The 12912-nt window shown below is 36.8% G+C and overlaps 1 protein-coding gene across 3 annotated transcripts in view; it reads left to right on the top strand.

The window, feature by feature from the left end:
* CCSER2 (coiled-coil serine rich protein 2) overlaps positions 1 to 12138 on the top strand; it is a 57541-nt gene extending 45403 nt beyond the window's left edge. The window contains exons 9-11 of one of the 3 annotated variants that reach the window (XM_075717807.1): positions 2708 to 2792; positions 7489 to 7528; positions 11320 to 11383. In XM_075717807.1, coding sequence (XP_075573922.1) covers positions 2708 to 2792; positions 7489 to 7528; positions 11320 to 11383 — 189 coding nt within the window. Of the gene's footprint in view, positions 1 to 2707; positions 2793 to 7488; positions 7529 to 11319 lie in introns of all 3 variants that reach the window. The other 2 variants (XM_075717808.1, XM_075717806.1) reach the window with 2 other exon arrangements.
* The last annotated feature ends 774 nt before the right edge of the window (positions 12139 to 12912 follow it).

The raw sequence follows: 12912 nt of genomic DNA, 5'->3' as shown, positions 1-12912 counted from the left end.
GGGAACCTTGGCGCACATTTGACTAATGGAAGGGGATGGATATGAGTTGTTTAAAGGAGAAAGCTGTATAAATCTGCTGGAGTTTTGTAAAATACTATTAAAAGAAATGCCATCTTTTCATAAGCCAGGCTTACTTGCAGATACTTATCTTTTAATGTGCTCTATCTATGGGATCGGTACAACCTTTATCATTTGTAAAATCAGTGTAATCCGTAATACCCATCTTAATAAGTTCCCAGTGCTGTATTTCCTGGTCCTTATTTGGTTCAATTGATGTTAATTTTAATCACCTTATTTGATGTACAATTAAACAATGCTTGTTATGATTTTTTTTTTTTATAAATAAGAAATCTGACACTTATTTGACATTTGCCTGTGTGGAGCAGTGTAAACTCTCAAGACTGCTTCTAGAGGAAGAGCTAGTTCTTCTGCTTCTCAGATTATAGAATGTTCTCTAGCATTTGGGAGAAGGGGGCCGAACCGTGCCTGGACAGCTGTTCAGTTTAGCATGCAAAACACTGAAGGAAGTTGCTTGCACTTTCTTCATTTACTTCCCCAGTCACAGTAATGATTAAATAACATGAAGAATTATTGAGAAGACTGTACTTAGTGCTGTGCTTTGAAGTGCTAATATGGATGCTTAAAAATTACTGGAATGTATCAAGACGTGTCAATATTTCTTTGCTTTTACAGTAGTATTATAACTATTATGTAGCTCGGCTGGCTTGTTCTTGTCTTAATCTCTCTTTTTAGAGAGGAAGGGAGAGGATATAAGAACTTCACCTTCCTTCTTAATTTAATGTGTTAAAAATGTCAGAGTAGTCTGGAAAAAGCCCATTTCCAACTCAAACAGGTCTCTACAAGATGAGACCTATGCTTGATGATGCTGTGCTTTTTACTATGTGGAGGTTCACTTATATTTAGAAAATGGAAAGAATTTTGTTGTTGTTCTACCACCCTGACACAATTTAGGATGAAATGTGAACAAGCCTGAAAAATGAGGTTGTCTTTTGTACAGTGCTGTGAATATCCAAAGCCTTTGTTAATGTCTCATCCATCATTGATTAATCTTGTTCCCAGGAATATTTCTGTATTTAATACCTACTCAGCTGATACAACATATTATCTTGTCATATTGCTTGACTGAAGCTAGTACTGTTCTTTCATGCAGCAGTCCACAAATTGTGTTGACGTTAATGGCTACTGATGGAGGACTGTAAGAACATGTTAGGTGATCAATATCTCCATCTAGATAATCAGATTAAAGAACTTCTTTCATTTTTTCCTTGGATTTTGCTCTAATAATTGTTTTATCTCAGCTTCTGAAGAAGAATAAAGAACTCCTGTCAGATTTTTTTTTTCTTTATGTTCCGTTCTAGGTTAAAAATGTTCTGGCTAGCAAATTCTAAGACTTGACTAAATGCATGGGGTATTAAGTTATATCTTACCAGTACTGAAACTTGTATAAAATCTAACTGGATTAGGATAACTGCAAGGTCACAGAAGGGTTTAAAATTCTGCTAGGATAAATGAAAGCAGAATATTTCTTTTATAGAAATAATGTGATGCTTAACATTCTTTTAGAAGAAGCATGGAAATAAAATAGTTCTTTATTGTTTGTCCAGCCCTGGCAGTATGATCTGCAGCAGATACACCAGCAGAGAAACTAGAGAGGAGGGGCAAACTGTGTTTCTGTTTTCTTCAGATGTTCGTTCAGAGATCTTATGCCTGTTGTCTGAAAGAGTAGCTACAACTGGTTGCTGTTGATATCTGCTGGTTACTATTAGGCAGGAGGCAATGGCAGTCATTACTGTTAGCACTAATATTCCAGAACTCATAAATGCAGAAGTTTTCAGCTGCTAAATGGTGAAGGGGTTGTAAAGACTTAAACCTGTCTTCCTGAAATAGGAAATCAAGATTATGTGATTTAAGATGGCAGTTCCAGATTGGATAGATTGCTTTTAAAGGTAAGGGTATGGAGAAAATGATAGACTACATAACAATTCCTTTGTTGTTTTGAGAATGCAGCAACCATTGTTGCTGCAAGCAAGCAATGTGTTAATTTTGTGTCGATCTGAAACATCTGACGGGCAAACCCTGCGTGGCATTGATGTGCACAGTTCTCTGATCCTCTAATGGAAGGCTCAAGCTCCAACAGCAAAGTGCAAGGGAAACAGTTATATGTCACCTCTCCTCTTTCACATTTAATAATACTGCCAAAATATGAGTGAAGTGGACTCTAAAGCACAAGGATTTGCTAGAAAATCTGTTTCTATGCATTCAAAATTTTTTTTGTTGTTGTTGTAAACTAAAGCTGACTGGTCTTCCAATAGATTAGTGTTAAGCAACTTACTGCTTGGTGATACATTTTTAAAACTTTTTTGAAAGCTGTAAAAATTCAGTCTTTAGCATGTATTTTTAACATGAAAAGCTCCTATACTTTTCCTTTAGAAATGTCTCGAACAGAAATGTGTGCATATATATTGAATAAAAATGGAGGTATTTTGTAAGATTTCTGACTAGGGCATCATAATGTCATTTTTCCTCTGGGCTTTAGTAGCACGTAGCGCTTGCTTTTACAAAATAGAACAACTGGGAAATAAAATGATACCTTTCTGGGGGAAAAAGAAAAAGAATGGTGTGGCTTTTTGGTGTCTTGTTTTTCTCTTTTTTTATTATACTTCTCCCCCTCTCTCTTTCTGCACAGGGTGGGTATTCTGCTCCCTCCTTCTCTCCCTGGCAGGGCTCATTCCAGGGCATCCCTCGGACTGTTCCACCGCACCGCAGACAGAGTGAGTCTGTACCTCTCACTCATCTCCCTCACCGTGTTCCAGTAGAAGCTTCCCCTTTGCACGCCCTGTTCATCTCGTAGTATCCTCCTTTCTCAGGCAGATTTACAGGCATACACGATAGTCTGGCTAACCAAAATGCTTCCTTCAGCCAGTGTATAAGCAGCTACAACTTATAGCTTCATAACAGTTATTAAACGCTGATTTACTTCAGTTTTTCAGGCAAACCTGAGTAGGCCCTTGTTTCCAGTCTTGTCTTAACATAAATCTGGCTTGCTGCATTTTCCCTTTCTTTTTCATGGCTGTAATATACTATCCTGTCTGTGTATGTGTTCTGTTTGCTCATAATTCTGCACGCGTGCATATGTGGATGTATTTACATAAATACATTGTGGGATGTACATAAAAATGTTAGTAAGAAAATGTCATTTTCATTGCCTCTCCCAGGAAGTTTTCTTAACTTTGCAGAATGGCTTCCCTGAAACTAATTTCCCCCCCCCCCCCCCCTTGGTATTTGTTGTAAAAAGGCTTCTAATACATTGAAGTGGCTGTTGCAAAACTTGCATGATTTATTAACATTCCTTACGTGCTAGCTACAATGTGGGCTGATATAAGATGCATTTGTTCTCTTGGCTTGGATCTGCAAAACAAAAGACAATTGCTGATTTTAAAACTGTATGCTTATGTAGACGTAGAGAAATGGTAAGTCTTATTTTGTGCTTCGGTATTGCATTATAAACAGATAATTGTTCAAAGAAATATAACTAGTTCATAAAGCTAAAGTTATATTTGTAAAATGTACTGTAATTTGAGAATTACAGTTTGTTCGACTGCCTAGCAAAGCCTAAGAGTGTATTTGGACAAGAAGTAAAGGAAAACGTAAAAGTGTGGAAACTAAATAAGATTTCCAGGGCCAATGGAGATCTGAAGCGTAAGCTGCAGCTTGCAAAACTAAGCTTACATATATTTCAGAGTGCAATAATCCTAACTTATTTCAATTACAAAGAAGAAAAAAAAAAAACTTGTATTTTGTCCATTATGTTTCAAATACTCTCTTGACATTTCTGTGACAATGTTCATTTAAACAACTCATCAGGAATGCACAGTCTGTTTCATAGGCTTTTCTCTATGCAATGGAGGGCTCTCTTTCATTTTCCTCTGGTGTTTGGTGTGTGTGTGTGTGTGTGTGTGTGTGTAACAAACGTAGAACCCCTAAAGCTGATCATCACGTTTTCTGTTTCTGGGTAGAAGTCCAGCAGTAGCACAGCCTGGCATTTTGATGTCCTGTCAGCAGAGAGTCTGAGTTCAAAAAGATCAGTTTTAGACCTGAGGAGCATATAAATGTCATGTTTTGGGGGTTTACTGATCAGAGAGTCAGAATGGGAGGATGGTGTGTGAGCTGCCAGATGTGTGCCTCTGGTGTCACATCGTTCACATTGACTGCTTAAGTGAAGAAGAAGACTTTGCTAATCTCTTACCAGTTCTCTGAGCCCCCACCTCATTCCTCTCCACCGCAGCAGCTTCTTATTCAGGGGTCCTGTAGTGAACTTCCATTACTAAAGCAGGTTGGATTTTTTAGTATACACCTTATACATTAAATTCTATTAATTCCTAGTAAAGGAAATAAAGTAGATGAAAACTGGCCATTGACTAATTAACCTAGGCTATAATTAACCTATTGCTTAGGAAAATAAATGTTTCCTATAATTGAGTGTTTCTAGCCTTTTTCTTTAAGCCTTAGGTTTGATCAAAAGATAAATACTAAGAATAAAAATACAGTATAAATTAGGAGGTTTTTTGGACATTTTTACTGACACTCTTGCAAAATCAATGATTTATCACTGTGTGAAGAGTCCCATAAAGTAGAAGATTACCAGTAATGTTATCACTAGCATCCTTCTTTCCCCACATTACCTCTTTCCTTGGTTCAGTGGTTTTAGGTCTGGTTTTTGAGCTAGTACGGAATGCCAAATGTGGGGTTTCAAGGCAAGCGGTGAGCTGGGTGTATCCACCAAGAATAGGAAAAACAGCCCTAAAGTCAATGTTAGCATTCTTTTGCACTAATATAGAGAAGGTGGTGGGAACATGAAGTAGTCTTAGTTTCTGTTTAGCTGTGTTTTCTGTCTGGAGATCTTGGGATTCAAGCATTTCTTCTAACTTCTGGATTCTGAACGTAAAATATCTGCGCTTGTGAATACTGCAGGTTTCTTTACTATGTTGTTGATAGCCAATGGGTACATAGATCACTCACAAACACTGTAGATTATGAGAGTATAAATCTGTAAACTGTTCATATTTAGTTGTTTATGTACTGTAGTATAATTTTACTGCTCTTGTACAGGACAGGTAATATATCCCACCTACATAATATTACAATACTATTATATGCTTACAGTTCTTCTCTATTAGCACCAGTTACAATGTTAGCATACCTACTGCTTAACTTTCCCTACAAACTTACCATATCACTGCACTTCAGCACGCTTTAAAATTGGATGTATGTGTTGGAATTTTAATGAGAATTAATTTTTAATACTTCATGTTGTTTCAACAGCCTTGGAAACAATTCAGCATTTAGTATTTCATGAACACTTTGATAATAGTACATTGGTTTGTCATTTTATCAACAAAATTGTGTGGTTTTATTCCTGTAACTCCCATTTGTATCTTGAACTCAACTCTTATGTCATGGTCCTTTATTTTTCTCTTGGTTATAGGATATAATTTGATGACATAGCAAACTTTCTCCAATACAATTTGAAACTTTGGTATTGGTATTCTGGAGCTTTAATGATGCAGCTCTAGAAACACAGTATGTAGAATACACATTGTAAATGAACCAATTATGAACTCTTGTTGTATAGAATCATAGAATTCTTTGGGTTGGAAGGGACCTTTAGAGGTCATCTAGCCCAACCCCCGTAGTATGAGAATATTATACAACTTTGTCTAGGCCTCTAGCCCCAAGTGCTTCTCCACACAGAAACACTGGTGAAAACTCTTTTGTCACTCAAGCACTGCAGTTGTTCACATCTCTGGTTACTGTCCACTTCATGGAAAAAGTATTTAGACTTTTTGTGTGTAAGCATTGCAGATAAAGGTAATGTAGGCAGTTCTAGAGGGTGATGCATAGGTTTTTTTTTTTGGTTGTTTGGTTGTTTTTTTTTTTAAACGTTTTAACACTGAAATGTTTCTAAACCTTTATTGAATGATTCGGATTCTTTGTAGGGTGTATAAAGTATTGGTGTTAGCAGAACAAAGTTGCTTTGAATAGTATCATGGAAGTTCTATGACTCATGTTAAGAGAGTGACAAATTATCAAAAATGTCCTGGAATCATTACATTGCTATCTTTTATATGTATTTATTTTTGCTCTGAGAGATGAGTGTTCAGCTATATGAAGAAATGCCTTTTAAGAAAAACTTCTTTCTCCCAAGTTGGGTAGTTGCAGATTGGACTACAAGAGAACTGGACTACAAGAGACATGTGTCTTGTACCTAACTAAGTATATATTTGCAAACAAAACTTAATTTTACATGTGGTAATACTTGTCTGTCTGCACATATATCTGTATTTATGGATGAAATGCCTGTCTTGATGTAGTTAAATATTTCAGTAATTTTTTTCTTTGAGAAAGACAGCATTGTTATTTAAGTTGGGAGGTTTTATACAGACTATGCGGGGAAAAAAATTATGCTATGCCATATTACCAATTATTTTACTACCCCCATGCTGTGGTGAATGGTGGTTTAAAAAAAAAAAAAAAAAACCAAAACAAAACCAACCTTAGGGTTGTTTTGTGTCATTATTTGAAGTCGTACTCCATATTGTGGAATGCTGTTTTACAATGTTGAAATATGGGTATGATATAGCTAGCTGAAAGGGAGAAAAAAAAAAAGTCTAAAATGAAGGTATTGGCAAATGCTACAGATTTAAGGTGTGAAATCTTGATGTTTTCCAGAGGTAGAAAAGGAGAGCTTTCCAGCATAGCCTTTCAGTAAGGCTGGGCCTTCAAATGAAGACCTGTGAAATGACAGCTTATCCTGTGCCAAGGCAGTGAGATAAGGGATGTCAGAGCTGATCAGAAAATGAAAAACTTAAGCAGCAGAGTTGTTGCCTGCCCTGCCCCCAACTGACACCACCCCCCCACCCCCCCACCCCCCCCCACCTCCCCCCCAAAAAAAAGAAACTGTGGTAGTCTGGAGTGTCTTCAAGCTTGTGAGCAAGTTGCTAGGAAGATGGGTTATTAAACAGTATGGCCAACATGGTCAAAATATGTAATACAGTGTATCTTATGACATTGTTGTTCATTGTTACATATCTAACATGTATGTGCATGGATGCAAATATTTCTGATGTATACAGCTGTAATCATACACACTAATTCTAGTTACAGCTTTAAACAGTATTTGAAGTGTGAGAGCTTAACTGTGTTTAAAAGATTTCAAGTTATAAGAGCAAAGGTATTCCGCGCAGGTCTTGCTATAAATATTATTTGTGCTGCATTACTTAAACACTGTTGCTACCTTTTGTTTCTGGAAGGTGGATTAAAAACCAATGGGGGACATGGTAATTGCATTTTAAATGGTGAAAAGTTGCAGTTCTGTCATGGCAATTGCTCATTGTTTTGTCTTGGTCCTCTGACATCATTGTCCTTGTCTTTTTCTTGTCTCTGCTTTCCCATTATGCCATTGGCAAGGAGTTGAGAAGTTAGTCCATTACTTCTGTGATAAAGCGTGGTACAGTACAACTTCAGATTTCTTCCCGTCTCCTCCTCATGCATTTTCACTGTTGTTCCCCCCCCCCCCCCCCCCCCCCATGCATGATGCATGTCTATCAGAGATGTGCATGCAGTTCTCAGATTTCTCATTGCTTCACTTCCCTCATTCCTCAAAGTACTGCGGGGAGAAAATGCCTTTATTTCATTCTACAGAGGTATTACACAGGCAATTGAGATGGGATTGAGGTTAGAGATAGAGAATAACCAAAGCAAAACTGAAGGGAATTTTAAAGTAGTGATATTGCAATGAATATCACTGTCATGACCACATTGATTTAACTTCTTTATCGGTATAATGTACTCGTCTCAGTTTTCCAACACAAAGCTAATACAGTCTCAGTGGTTCAATAACTGTGTAGTAATGGTAATCCTCTTCGTGGACATGTTCTCATTTTTCTCTGGATGATGTAACAGCCAGTTTTACCTGAGAGAAATAGGAGAAAAATCTCTTAATTCAACGTGGTAGAGACTGTAATTTAGTAATTTTGATTGGTGCATCAATGCATGCAAGTCTTTCTTTGAAGCTTTTGCCGGTAGAGAAAAGTCTGTTTCTTTGTCGTGCAAAAAGGAGCATGTGCACAAAGTGTTTTGTCTAATGTACTTTCAATTTGGGGAGAACTAATTTTCTTCAGTTACGTTGTACTTGAAATGTTTTAGAGTCCAACTTCACATTTTAGGAGCATCCCAAAGGAATGCAGGTGTTTGTCCACCTGAATATTTTCTTTATGGGACAAAAATAGAAGTCTGGTTAGCGTGACAGCCTACACCAAGTCATGGTCTTTCCCACCCCAAACTATTATCAAAAGTGCACTCAAAGCAACGCAGATAACAAACTTTTTTTAAGACTTCTATGAAATAAAATACTAGACCTAGAAGGTGGAATGCTACTTTATCTTTCTATTCTCCCTTCTTGTGATGGAATCCACCAAGTATTAGTCCTTCTGCTGGCTGTTTTTTTGACTAATAACATGGTCATAATTTATTAAGATTTCCCTAATAAAAGGAAGACTTGTGAAGGCAAAGATGTAAGCTGTAGGTGACGATAATACAGTTTTCAGTGTTAGATACCCTGTGAACTGTTACTTGCGTATTTCGGAAGTGGTGTTTTTCTGCTTTCAGTTTGAGCAATTTGAAGAGATTAAAATTTGTAATTATGATAATTGGACAGACTTTGACTAAGTAGGAATACAAAATTAGAAAACAGTACAGTATTTAAACCAACTTAGCAAAGATGATACCATAGCTTTAGTGTCCTCATAATTCTGAGCATGTAGCTGGTTTCTACCTTTGAATTGCTAACTTTCTGGATATTAAGCTGCTTAGACCTTTTTAGGTTATGAAGGATAATGAGGAAAATATGTATTTGGCTGTTTTTATATTTAAAAATGCAAAATTATCCAAATGGAAAAGCTCAAATAATACCTAGTTTTTGTCACAACAATTTGAAATAGCATTATCAAAAGTTTACTGCTTTGCTGTATTTCGGATGGATTGGTGTTTAACTCAACTTTCGATACAAATTCAGTTTCTTCTGTAACTTACAAATTTTTTGTTTTGCTTATTAGTATAACTAGGATTCTTTGATATAAAGTTAGGATTTGTAATGCTCAGATTAGATATTTATCTGTATTTTTGAAGAGTGGCATTTAGAAACCCTTTCTAGGTGAAGGGAAAAAGTTATCTGACAATTATATATATTAGTTTGACACAATACTGTTTGCTATAAACATACTAATTTTTTACTTCAAGTAGGATTAGAGAATTTGAATTACTTGTTGAAGTGTTTTTATGGGAATTGGGTATATAGTGCTTTGGTTTCTGCACTCATGTTTAGTGGTTTTGTTTTTGCAGGCAAGGTCTCAAATCAATAAACCATTTTGGCTAATATCTGTCTGGCAGCTCCTAAGCTGGAAGGATAATGACTTCTGTAACCCATTACATAAACACTGAAAAATGACAAAAATATCTGGAGGATTCATTTTTTTAAGCTGTAACTCTCTTAATGTATTGAATTATTAATTGTGTTTAGTACTTCTTTCCTGTAGGATTGCTTGGTTAAGAAGGATTCACAAAGTTAAGCTAGTTTTGGTCACGTAAAGAATAATGTTTTGATATTCATTTGATGCCATTTTGAAGGCTTTTTAAAAATTCTCCTCCTCCCTCTTTCCAAAGTATTCAGACTGCTCAACATATTTGCACTTACCTGTCTATCGCTTGCTGCTGTCACTGGTCCAGCTTAGATGTTGCCTTTGCTTACAGGTAGAACCGGTATATTCTAAAGGGAAAAACTGCTAGTAAATCAAAATCAGACTGAGAAACCTTGATGTTTCTCTGATTAGCATTACATTTTTTTCATGATGAGGAATTTTGAGGATTCAGTTTTCAGTAGTAATCCTGCCAGGGAGAAGATGAAAAGCTTAAAGAATCCCAAGACATGCTATTGTCCTAGAAATGTAACAGGGCTTTGGCATGCATAGCTATCATTACATTCTTCCTGCTGATTCTAAGAAGTGCTAAAAAGACCAGACAAATAATTGGCTTTCTCATTTAGAAGTTGTAAATAATTCAAGAGTGTGACTGAAGTGATGTTTTCAGTCAAATCTTTGCTTCTGTTTTACTGACTGTATTTCACTAGTAAACAAATGCTATAACCTGGTTACTGTGTACATGCAATCTATCAATTGGTAAGATTTCAAGTAGTTTAGGGATAAGACTAGCTTGTAGTAGTTCAGTTCCTTTATAAAGAAAATGAGAAAATCATCCAAACCTGAAACCTGCTAAAACTGTAGTTTAATGGGTTTGGGGTTTTGCCATGAATTGCAGGATTTTTAATAATTCTTCCAAGATCTGTATACAAGTTGCAGGTCTAGGATGTGTTTGTGAAGCTAGCACATGTTAATCTTTAAAGTCTTTTCACAGGGAAGAGCAAAGAGAGAATAGAAATGACCCAGAAGAGGTACTGGCAATTCTCTTGTCTGATACATGTCTCATGAGATTGTATCTTCTGATAAAATGTAAAATCTTCATTAAGTTATCTTTATCCCTTGGTTATCAGTGTAATAGTATATGATCTCTAGCTTCACATGTACTGTGTTGTACTGCTTTGTAGAAGATGGTTTCTTTATCAGCCCATTTGAAATCCTTTTAAGATAAAACAGTTACCTAAGTCTAGTCAGTAGCCTAATTACAATGTATGTGTATCAAATTTTCTGACCTCAGTAAGGCAAGGAAAATGCACCGTAAATTCATGTGGTCCATTAAACTCCTTTCCTGCTTGTATAGTACAGAACGCTGATAAAAGGTTTGGGGTAGTTAACTTGAGTATGCAGTGAATAGAAATTAAAGGATGGATACAGTTTGATAGTCGTTGCATTTGTTTATTAAGCAGTTGAGTCAGAATTAATCGGTACTTGTGTGCCATTCTTATGCTGTCCTGCAGATTTAGGTGAAATGGTCAACCATGCCTTTCTCATTTTCTCATGCTTTCTTTTTTAAGCTAATCAGTTTCTTTTTTTTTGTCTTTATGTTGGTGTGTATTTCAGTGCTAGTATAATTTTTTTCCACTTCAGTTACAAGTCACATTTGTACATGTCCCATGAACCATCCTGTTTTGCCAAAGTCAAAGCTTTGATTTAAAAAAAACCAGATATACAGCCCTTATCAAACATCCAGTCAGAGCACGTTGGATTCAGAATGTTGTCTGGTGTTTTCTTTGCCTAATATATCGTTGTATTCTTTTCTCTTTAACAGCCTCAAGTACTACAGCCTTCCAGCAGCCTTCCCAGTTCCACAGACCTCGCCCAGGGAAAACTAATAAAAATGCCACATATCGAGGCCCACAGTGAATATCCTAAACATGGTCTGCATGACAATAGCAATCATCAGAATCAAAATGCTGCAAATGTCTCTCTCGCAAATAGCCTGAATGATGTAAACACTCTAAGGAGCGTACAGTTAAACATAAAAGATGAGAAGGCATCATATTTGGAAAATTTGAAAAATAAAAATACTGAAGACCCTGGAGAGGTGGCTAGTAATAAAGGTACATTACCGTCTCGTTCCTGTTTTCAGACCTCTACACGAGCTGATGCTAGAGAGGTGCAGGCTGAATTAGCTGTGAAAGGTCAGCCCTCACTCACAAACCAGGCTTCTCGGCCAAAGACCTTAAGAATCGCAAAGCCCCCAAATGCTTTAGTGCCTCCTACAATGGCCGTTCTCACACGATCTGCAAATCATTCCGCTGCTTCCAAGGAACCTGAGCTGCTACCATCAAGTAGTTCGACTCAGCTACAGCCAACATCTGGTCAGGATAACCTAAAGGGTAAACAGAGTCAGAAAGTGTCTAAACTCCGCCTACCAACTACATCCTTTGTTAAATATAAGCAAATGAGCAGTCAGAAATCCACACCAGTATCTGCAGAGCCTCAAAACACCTGTTTGAAGACTAACATCCCAAAGCCACCGGTACAGAGAAAGGAAATTGTGCAAACACAGAATACCGCTTTGCATGCTGGGGATAGTTTGCCCTCTAATCGGCATTCCCGCCTCCCTAAACCAAAGACACATTGAGAACATACCTACATCTCATTGAATGATGCCATACATTAAACTACTTCCTGTGTATTGACTGCCTTTGAGGTTGCTTTATCTACAGCCTGCAAATCCTGAGCAAATATTAAAAACACCATTTTTTTTTTTTAGAGTTTGCATACTCCATCCTGTTATGTTCTGAGGCTCATGTTATGAGCTGTGCAGCTTCTCTTGAGAGTGTTTTGTTATATCGTAGGTCTGTATTAAAGACTGTATTGCCCAGTGATCTTGGTAATTAAGCAACTAGTGAAGTGTGTGGTGACCACGAATACCAGAATGCTGCACTATGTATTTCAGGATGGCAGAAATAATCTCTTACCTCTGTTGATTTGAGTTACTAGACAGTGAAATTACTTTTCAGTTTAACTTCTTGGTTCTGAGTACTCGTTAGGTTAGAGTGGTGGAAAATTAGACTTACTGGCAGATGTTTTATTGGCCATAATTCTGACTCTGTATTCCAGAGGCCTATGCAAAAATCCTTGTATTTATCATTATCTCTAGACTGACATATTTAATGTTATTTAATCTGATGGGTTGGGTGGGTTGTGTTGTTTTGTTTTGCTGTAATCTGAAGTTGCTCTGTTCTTTATTTATCCCATTCTCACTGTTCACAGACAATAAGCAGATTTCACAGGGTGAAACGAATCTTCTCTCTTAAACATCATCATTTGTTAAATGATTGTGGTATGTTTTTATTGTGTTGAATAGACACGTTATCGGGTAGATTCTTGAAACGCAGTGCTAAGGATACTT

Source organism: Pelecanus crispus, chromosome 10 (assembly GCF_030463565.1).
Source record: "Pelecanus crispus isolate bPelCri1 chromosome 10, bPelCri1.pri, whole genome shotgun sequence".
NCBI classification, from domain to species: Eukaryota; Metazoa; Chordata; class Aves; order Pelecaniformes; family Pelecanidae; genus Pelecanus; species Pelecanus crispus.
Note: the sequence above shows the minus strand (reverse complement) of the source record. Positions and strands in the feature narration are given on the sequence as shown.